The sequence below is a fragment of the Hemicordylus capensis genome, chromosome 17 (genome assembly GCF_027244095.1).
Source record: "Hemicordylus capensis ecotype Gifberg chromosome 17, rHemCap1.1.pri, whole genome shotgun sequence".
NCBI lineage: Eukaryota > Metazoa > Chordata > Lepidosauria > Squamata > Cordylidae > Hemicordylus > Hemicordylus capensis.
The window spans coordinates 14,718,332-14,727,735 of NC_069673.1; the positions used below are offsets into that span (position 1 = coordinate 14,718,332).

General features: G+C 57.1%; 1 protein-coding gene across 2 annotated transcripts; it reads left to right on the top strand.

The window, feature by feature from the left end:
• The first annotated feature begins 7 nt into the window (after positions 1-7).
• ANAPC2 (anaphase promoting complex subunit 2) lies at positions 8-9,402 on the top strand. 2 transcript variants are annotated; one of them, XM_053282700.1, is made up of 13 exons: positions 8-140; positions 1,344-1,990; positions 3,057-3,189; positions 3,463-3,637; positions 4,095-4,214; positions 4,476-4,593; positions 4,755-4,936; positions 5,472-5,613; positions 6,078-6,153; positions 6,347-6,550; positions 7,397-7,526; positions 8,082-8,317; positions 8,888-9,402. In XM_053282700.1, exons 1-13 carry the CDS (start codon positions 72-74, stop codon positions 9,098-9,100), a joined length of 2,445 nt encoding a protein of 814 aa, XP_053138675.1. In that variant the 5' UTR covers positions 8-71; the 3' UTR covers positions 9,101-9,402. The 2 variants fall into 2 exon arrangements, with proteins under 2 accessions (XP_053138675.1, XP_053138674.1); XM_053282699.1 differs by lacking the exon at positions 8-140 and adding an exon at positions 299-380.
• The last annotated feature ends 2 nt before the right edge of the window (positions 9,403-9,404 follow it).

Genomic DNA, 9,404 nt, shown 5'->3' on the forward strand with positions numbered 1-9,404 from the left:
TCCCTGCTCCTCCTCCTCCTTTTAACGGCCGCGCGCCCGGCCTGGGTTGGGAGGGACGGAGGCGGCCCGGCATGATGGAGCTCTCGGCCGCCTGGCACACGCTCAGCACCGGCCTGGTGCCGCCCGCCGCCCTCGGCCTGGTGCGTGGAGGAGGAGCGGGCCGTGGGGTGAGGGGGGGGGGCGCGCGCTGTGGGGTGCAAGCCCCCCCCGGTGCAAACGGGGGCAATGGAGGCGGACATGTGGAGGGGGGATCCTAGTGGACCCCCATGGAGGGGGGGTGGGCGCCCTGGGTATCGCTGGGGGTGTGGGGTGCAGTTTGCATGGCAGTTTGGAGGGGGGACCTTCTTGGATGCAGATTGAGGGGTGTGTGTAGGGACATGGTAAGGAAACCGGTGTGGGGGGTGTGGGGAGGGGCCCTGGGGGAGAAGATCATCCCTGGAGGAGGGAGGTGTGGGGTGTTGATGGCTTAGGGGTGGGGTGGGGTGGAAGGGGCTCCCCGGGGTGCAAATCGGGGGGGGGGTATTTATCGGAATGAGCGTGCTGCTGAGGCGGCAGCAGCCGTGGGGCTTGGCGGCTATGGGGCTGGGGGGGAGATCCCTGGGCATAGCTTGTGTGGGGTGTGTGTGTGTGTGTGCCATTGACATAGAGGGGCTGATGATCTCCCTGGGTAAAAAGGGGATCCTTCTGGGTGCAGATTGGGGAGGTTTAGTGCCATGGAAGGGCTTGTGCTTAAGACAGCAGTGGGGCCAGGTGGATATGGGGGATCCTTGGGCATAGCTTGATGTGGAGTAAAATTGAGAGTGTGTGTGGGGGGTTTAAATAAAAAGGGGACCCAGGATGCAGATCGGCATGGGAGGGGTTATCCTAAGAAGACAGCAGTGGGGCCGCCTTCTGGGTGCAAATTCGGAGGTGGTGGTGTGGGGAAGGACAATGCGGAATTCATCTATGGAAGTCACTGCCACAAGATGTGGCGGTTGCCCCTGGAACAGATGGCTTTTTAGAGGGGGTTAAAGAAGTTTGTGGAAGAGGAGAGGTCTTGGGTCTTCTCTGTTCAGAGGCAGTCCACCCCTGAGTGCCCGTTGCTGGGGTGCAGACAACAAGGGAGGGCTGTTGCTTTTGTTCCCTGCTTCTGGGCCTCCTGGAGGCATTTGCGGGGGGGGGGGGGACGGTGGTAAGTGGGATGCCTGGCTTGATGGGTCTTTGATCTGATCCAGCCGGGCTACTTGCAGGATGCCCTGTCCACAGAGCTGGGAGCCCCCTTTTTAGTCCATTAAAAGTGCATTTAATCTGAGTAACCGGTTAAGCTCTGCCGCCGTGATTTAATGCGGTGTCTTACTTCTCAGGCAGCGCCCAGATCCAGCTTGGCAGGGCCACTGAAGGACAGTGACCTGCAGGCCGCCGTGGACGTCCTGCGCCAGTATGGCCTGCACTCTGTCCTGGAGGAGTGGTTCCTGGAAGTCCTGCAGACGGACCTCCAGGCCAATGTGGCCCCGGAGTTCTGGAACTGCATCGCACAGTATGAAAATACGGCGGAGGAGCCACAGTGCTCCCTGCTGCTCCTGGACGCTTTTTGCCTCCTGAAGTGCCGCCTGGACCCTTACCTGCGTAGCATGGAGCTCCTGGAGAGGTGGACCAAAGCAGGCCTGCTGCTCGGGACGGGATCCCAGGGGCTGCAGGAAAAGGTCTACACCCTCTTCCGAGCCATCCTTTTCTTCTCCACCCCCAAGTCCTTCCAGGAGATGATCCAGCGGTTCTACAGCCGCAGCTTCAGGATCTACATGCGCCAGTGGAAGCGAGGCGAAGACCGGGCAGGGGAGGGCGAGAGCAGCATGAGTGAAACTGAGCAAGGGAGCGAGGTGGAGGAGGGTGAGCCAGGCGGCGGCGGCGGCGGAGGAGGAGGAGGCCAGCGATGTCTGGGCTGCAGCTGTCAGAAGGATCAGTGCTGGTGCCTGACAGCCATGGAACAGTTCCGGCAGCTCAGCGAGATCCTGTGAGTGCCCCTCGTGGGTGCCTGACACAATGACACAAAATGCAACCCCGAAGGGTCCCTTCTACCAGTCTACCAACTGTGTGGAAGGGTGTGGAGTGGGGGGACGAGGCTAAGAGGACGCTCTGTGAGCTAGGAAGCCTCGTGTTCAAATCTTGCCTCAGCTGTGATGGAGTTGGAGGGGCGAAAGGCCTGCGGGAGGACGTGTCCGGATGAGAGGGCAGAAAGGAGGGCTTTGAAGGTCAAGGAGGAGGTCAGGATGGAGATGTGTGTTCTCTCATATTCTGTTACATTTGTTTTGATTGAACTAAAGGTACACTTTATTCTATCAAGCAAGTATATCACTTAAAAAACACTATAACATGCACTCGAGTACACCTTTGCCAAAGCACAGTTGTAAGATCTGATCGTGTGGATGGGGCTGTAGCTCAGTGGCAGAGCATCTGCTTTGCATGCAGAAGGTCTCGGGTTCAGTCCCTGGCAGCATCTCCCGTTAGGGCTTGGAGAGACTCCTGCCTGAAATCTTGGAGAAGCTGCTGCCAGTCAGTGTAGAGTAGACAATCCTGAGCTAGATGGACCAAGGGCCTGACTCGTTAAAAGGCAGCTTCCTGTGTGGTATCTCAGCAGTGTTCCCTAATTTTTTTCCCTTCTCTGTGCAGAATGAGTTTTGTTCTGGGCGGCAGTATCAAAGCAATGTGTGCGCACGTGCATTCAGAGTGGGGCCTTCCTGATCCAACCTGAGCTGGATCTAAATTGAACTGAGCGGACCTCCAAAAACATGTGAATGTGCGCACATGCCTTAGAGGGAACACTGTATCTCCGTTTGGGCAACATAAATAACAGCTGGTGGGACACAGTGATGTTTTATTACAAAATTAAACATACCAAAAGAAGGATCTGGTACGTTTGAATGGCCATGTTGCTTGCTTAAAGAAATGCTGCTGCTCCTGACCAGCGAAAGGGGTTAGCTTGCCTTGCTGTCTGTAGATATCTGGAAGGCGATGTAGTTTGGTTGGTTGATTTTCCCCTTGCTATGCCTTCTGACATGAGACACTTTTCGTCCCTTCAGCCACAGACTCAGCCTCCTGGAGCAGGTGAGCGCAGATGCTGTTACCAACATCTTGCACAGGATGATCGAGGAGAGGATGGAGTGGAGATGTCGGGGGGAATATGAGCGCTCCTTCCTGAATGAGTTCCAAGAGGTGAGCAGGGAGGTCTGAGACCGTCGCCTCCCCTCTCTGCGTGTGAGGGATCTACTTCAACAAGATGGGGTGTGTGCTTTGAAACAGAACATGGAAAGCAGTAGTCAGTCAGTCAGTCAGTGTCTAAAAGGTGCTTGGAAATATTCACATTTTTTGAAAAAAGAAGAAGCAGCAGCTCTTGCCCACAGGCTGAGAACATGAGGTGGGAAATGTGGCATTTTAAAAAGAGATGGGAGTTGGTGATGGCCTCTCCTTGTCCTCCTTGTCGCGCAGTGGATTGAGAAAGTGATTGGCTGGCTCAGCAAGGTGTTCCTGCAGGAAGGAGGCAGTACTCATCCCAGCCCTGAAGCCAGCAGCACCCTGAAGCGCTGGCGCTGCCACGTCCAGAGGTTCTTCTACCGCCTGTACGCCAGCATGCGCATTGAAGAGGTCTTCAGCATCATCCGAGGTGGGCAGGGCCCTTGGCTCGTAGCCTCCGTCTCTCCTTTCCCTTCGTAGAGCTGGAATGGTGTTGCAAATGTCCCCAGCCAAACAAGGGGCCCTCCAACCCCCAAACTACCAACTCTGGTCATTTCCAGAGGCCACAATTCTGCAGTCCGGGAGCAGGTGCCTTTCGAGGAAGGCACGTGCAAAGTTCTGCGTGGCCCGAGCAGGAGAAGCAACCTGCGTGCAACAGTAGTGATGTTCAGGTTCCACTCCAGGGTACCCTCCTCTTCCTTGGAAGCTCTTTGGGGGTTCCTCAGTGAGGGGCTCCATCATGGCAGACCAGCTTCAGGAAGGCAGCTGGCCTTCTCCTCCTCCCCTGCAATGCACAGCTGCAGAGAATGTCTCTGCCCCAAACACTTCCCTCAGGGCCTGTTGCTGTGCCCGGCTGGTCCATGCCAGCCCCTGCTCTTGCCTTTCAGATTTCCCAGAGTCAAAGCCCGCGGTGGATGATCTGAAGTACTGTCTGGAAAGGACCAATCAGCGGCAGCAGCTTCTGAGCTCCCTGAAAAGTGCCTTGGAAATGCGGCTTCTCCATCCCGGTAAGTGTGTGAGCCCTTCATGCCTCCCTCAAGCAGCTGCGGCCTGAATAGAGGGGAGAGAGATAGGTAGAGCCTACCCCCAGCGGTGGACTGGCAAATGGAAATATTTCTTTCCTCTCCTTGATCCATGCTCGGAACTCAGGTTCTGTCTGTTGCCACGTTGATTCTGACTTCTGTAAGTCTGGGATTTCTTGGCAGCCGTGCTTTGTCTTTAGGGGATGAGGTTTAGAACTGCTCCGTCTCCTTCCTTCCTCATTAAAGGGGTGAACACTTCGGACATCATAACCCTCTACATCTCAGCCATCAAGGCCCTGCGGGAACTGGACCCTTCCATGGTTATTCTGGAGGTCGCCTGTGAGCCAATCAGGAAGTATCTGAGGTGAGCGGGAGTCTCGAGCTGGCTTTAAGCCCTTGTAGCTGCTACGGCTCCCCCGTCAAGGAATGCTGGGGAATGTGATTTTGTTAGGATACTGAGGATTGCTAGAGACCAGGTTTGTAATGTAGACCTTCGAATAACCAGCAGCTGCCTCCTTCCAACAGAACCAGGGAGGATACAGTACGGCAGATTGTGGCTGGTCTGACGGGTGATGCCGAAGGGTCTGGTGACTTGGCAAACGAGCTCTCCAAAGCGGATCCAGTGACGCTGGAGAACGGCCAGGAGAGCGACGACGATGTCTCAGAACCAGAGGACTGGGTGCCAGATCCAGTTGATGCCGATCCAGGTTAGCAATACCCCTGCTAACTGAGCCAAGAGGCGCCTTTTAAAAGTGGTGATTCTTGTATATCTAGCAGAAGGAGAGCAACTGGCCCTATCCGTCCCCAGCACAGCATCTCTCCAGTGGCTGTTGCTGGTAGAAACATCTGCCTTATGTTTCTTTTTACATGGTGAGCCCTTTGGGGACAGGGGGCCATCTTACCTTATCTGTGTAATTTTCCTTTGTAAACCGCTTTGAGAACTTTGGTTGAAAAGCGTTATTATATAAATATTTATAGTAGCCGTAGAAAGAAATGGAATTAATTAAACAACACAATCACGTCTTCAGAATGTATTTGGTTTTCAGAACTTTTTCTGTTGGTGCGGAGTTCTCAGTTTATCCCTTTGCAGAATAAGGAGTTTTGTGTCTGTGTTAGCCCATTGCATGCACAGCCCCAGATGTGGCGTTCTCAGGGATTGGAGGGTCTTGTTCACCGCAACGCTCTTCCCCCTTGCAAGCCTGCTCCGTTCTCCAGCTGCTCACGGTCTCCCTCTCCCACCAGGAAAATCCAGTTCCAAGCGCCGGTCCTCGGACATCATCAGCCTGCTCGTGAGCATCTACGGCAGCAAAGACCTGTTCATCAACGAGTACCGCACCCTCCTGGCCGATCGACTGCTGCACCAGTTCAACTACAGTGCAGAGAGGTAAGGTGTGGCCTTACCTGCACCGAATCCCAAGTCTCGGATCTCTCCCCAAGGCTTTGTGCAAGTGTCTGCTGCTGCTGCGTCTGGTTCCTTGGTCTTCCCCCTCCCCTGCTCTTTAGCCCTAGGAGGTGTGGGAGAAACTGCCAGGTATTTCAGGGCCAGGCGCCAATCAGCAGCTCCCTGAGAGTCACCTAATGACGACTAACACTGCCAGCCATAGATCTGAGGCGAAGCCTGCCTGCTGGCGTGGTAATCAGAGAATCTGCCTCCTCGTCCTCTGGGCCATTGTTCAGATTTGCTGGTGCCCCAGGGCAAAAGCACTGCCGAAAGGGAGGCTGTGGTTCTAGTCCTGGATGGCTCCGCATCTTGCTTGCTTGCTTGCCTCTCTCTCCCCGCCAACCCATGTCCCCGTTTTGGGCTTCTGTAGCCCTCATGCCAGATCCTCTGCCTTCTCTTTGCCTCAGGGAGATCCGGAACGTGGAGCTGCTGAAGCTCCGTTTTGGGGAAGCCCAGATGCACTACTGTGAGGTCATGTTAAAAGTAAGTGAATGGCTTGAGGTGGGCGCTTGCCACATGCCCAAGAAAGCTCCTTCGACTGGCGCCTCTACGGAGTGGGGAGGGACTGCAGCTGGGCGGCAGAGCATAGCCAGTGGGCTGGAGGCGGCCCCAACGCAAATGCCTTCGGTAGGCCAGCAATCCAACCCGTGGCCTTTCCGCCTTTCCCCTTCATCAGGACATGGCGGACTCGCGCCGCATCAACGCCAACATCCGCGATGAGGAGCAGAAACTCCCCGAGGAAGAGAGGCCTCCCTTCAGCCTGGTGGCCGTTATCCTATCCAGCGAGTTCTGGCCACCGCTGAAGGAGGAGAAGCTGGAGCTCCCGGAGCAGATCAAGGAGGCCATGGAGGCCTACTCCAAGAAATACGAGAAGCTGAAGGTAGGAGAGGCGGCACGGGGGTGCCAGCGAGGGAGGCCTTTAGTGTCTGGAAAGCGCTGGGCTGAGGGAAGGGGTTCTTCGATCGGACAGCCAGATCTGGTGCTCGGGAAGGTCTCTGGAGAGAGCTGAACCCCACCCCCCTGTAGCTCGGCTTGTGGCAAAGACCACGCCATCCTTGTTTGGCTTTTAGGTTCCTTTTCCTGCATCGCTGTGCATTTATTTATTAATTAAAATATTTGTACCCTGTGTTTTCCCCTTGATCAGAGGGGGCCCAAAGCAGCTGCTATAGGAAGCTGCCATATACTGAGTCAGGCCCTGGGTCCATCTAGCTCCGGATTGTCTACACAGACTGGCAGCGGCTTCTCCCAGGTTGCAGGCAGGAGTCTCTCTCAGCCCTATCGTGGAGATGCTGCCAGGGAGGGAACTGGGAACCTTCTGCTCTTCCCAGAGCGGCTCCATCCCCGAGGGGAATATCTTATAGTGCTCACACAACAAGTCTCCCATTCATATGCAACCCGGGAGGACCCTGGCATATAAGCAGAGCACGAGAAACCATGCAAAACAAACCACTAATCATAGAACCCCTCTAATGATGCAGCTGCACAAGCACCATCTCCAGCAGGTGGAGAAGCTAGTGGATCTGAGGGGCAGGGTCCGCCGCCGTGGAATTCCCTCCTTGGGGAGATCCAACAGGCTCCCTCTCTTTCCCCTTTCAGCCGTCTGGTGAAAACCCTCGTGGTCTCATGCTTGATGAGTCTGAATTGATTTCTGTTGTGTTAGTGCCGCTTGTCGTTGCGCATTGCTTGCTTGGGTGCTGAGCATGCCCTTCTGTCTGGTCCTTTGCAGGCCATGCGGACGCTGAACTGGAAGCACCACCTGGGCCTGGTGAACCTGGACGTGGAGCTGGCAGACCGCAGCCTCTCCCTCTCCGTGTCGCCAGTGCACGCGGCCATCATCCTGCACTTCCAAAGCAAGAGTGAGTCTGCCGGTCCCCACACCAACACACACACACACACACCCCTGTCGGCCTGTGACTGTGCATTGCCGCTCTCTGCTGGGAGGAAGAGGCTGCAGCAGCTGCTCTTCCACAACACTTGCTGGCGTAGCGGTCCTCTAGCTCAGTGTTGGCTGGCAGCAGCTCCCCCAGGTGTTAGAAGACGGCCTTTCCGAGTGGTACCTGCCAAGGACTGAACCACTGGGGGAGAGGGGGAAGGCAGCTGGCCCAGGCCTAGGGCGTGTTTTGAAGGCGAGGGCGTGGAAACAGGGTCCAGCGTCTGCAAGAAGCGGCTGCAGGCAGCCCATGCCAGGGAGGGGTCTCTGGCTGTTGGGCCCAGCGAAGCCGTGAGCAGACCCTGGCTCAGGCAGAGCCCCTGCTTGGCCTGCGGAAGGGCCCCGTTCCGGTGGCCCGTCCGAGTCCACGAGGCCCTCTGTGTTCTGGTGGCCAGTGACCCGCCAGGCGGCTGCCCACCCTGTCCCGTCTCCCTCCCTGCCCTCCGCTCCTGACCCTGCTCCCGCCCGTGGCGTTTTCCAGGCACCTGGACCCTGGAGGAGCTGAGCGAAGTGCTGAAGGTGCCGGTGACCTCCCTGCGGCGCAAGATGACCCTGTGGCTGCAGCAGGGGGTGCTGCGGGAGGAGCCGCCCGGCACCTTCGCCGTCATCGAGGAGGAGCAGAAGGACCGGGCCGAGAAGGTGGTGCTGATCGACAGCGACGAGGAGGGCGACTCGGCCATGGCCTCCCAGGCCGACCAGAAGGAGGAGGAGCTGCAGGTACTGCCCTGGGGGCCCTCATGAGGCCGCGCATGTCTCTGGACACCTGTGGAGGGCTTTGCCCTCCCCCCCAGCAAACCCCTGCCCATCTTGGTGAGCTGGGACTTCCCAGCTGGAGACCATGGGGCTCCTCCTTAGCCAGGATGCCTTGCACAGACTCCTCGGAAGCTGCCTTAAGACCCTTGGTCCATCTTGTCTGCTGGCTGTGGGCCGCCTCTAGCCTCAGAGGCAAGAGGCCTCTCAATCCCAGTTGCCGGGGAGCCACAGCAGCAGGAGAGAGGGCAGGCACAGACCTCGGCGACTGTGTGAAACAGGATGCTGGACTAGATAGGTCTCGGGCCTGATCCAGCAGGGCTGGTCTTATGTTTCTGTGTGCAAAGCAGATGCTGCACCACTGCGCTATGCCCCCATCCCCTGAGGGGAATATCTTGGAGTATGCACATGTAGTCTCCCATCCCAATGCAAACCCAAGCAGGCCCTGCTTGTTACTGCAAGACCAGCTCTCCTTTGCACACACCGGAGCCTCTGCCTGTATGACCCTCTCCTCTTTGGCCATCTCTCTTCCCGCAGCTCTTCTGGACATACATCCAGGCGATGCTGACCAACCTGGAGAGCCTGTCCCTGGAGCGCATCCACAGCATGCTCAAGATCTTCGTGATGACGGGGCCCATGGTGACGGAGATTGACATGCAGGAGCTGCAGGGCTTCCTGCAGAAAAAGGTCCGGGACCAGCAGCTCATTTACTCCGGCGGCGTCTACCGCCTGCCCAAGAGCTTCAACTGAGCTGTGTGCTGGATTCCGGTGGCTTGGGGATTGTGCTTGGCTGCAAAGTGGCTGCCCGCCCTGCAGGCGGCAGTGTGGTACTCTGACTTGCCTGGCCACGATGGTTGGAGGCGCTCATCCTCTGGGGACTGGCCTGCTGGGCCGCCCTGCCCTGTGCAGGTGGAGCTGTGGAGAAAGGCACCCCGTCGGCTGGGGCATCCGTCCCGTGTGCAGAAGGTTTTGGGACTGTCTGACAAAGGGCTTGTTTGGCCCTCTTCCTTGCTGATAATAAAAATGGCTGCCCGCTTGTCCGGTGGACTGCATT

Bases quoted from the DNA above. Each gene is read 5' to 3' on its own strand.
- ANAPC2 (XM_053282700.1), top strand. From the start codon at position 72: ATGATGGAGCTCTCGGCCGCCTGGCACACGCTCAGCACCGGCCTGGTG. The intron at 4,937-5,471 runs GTTAGCAATACC...CTCTCCCACCAG, and splicing joins TCCAGTTGATGCCGATCCAG to GAAAATCCAGTTCCAAGCGC. The intron at 6,551-7,396 runs GTAGGAGAGGCG...GGTCCTTTGCAG, and splicing joins AGAAATACGAGAAGCTGAAG to GCCATGCGGACGCTGAACTG.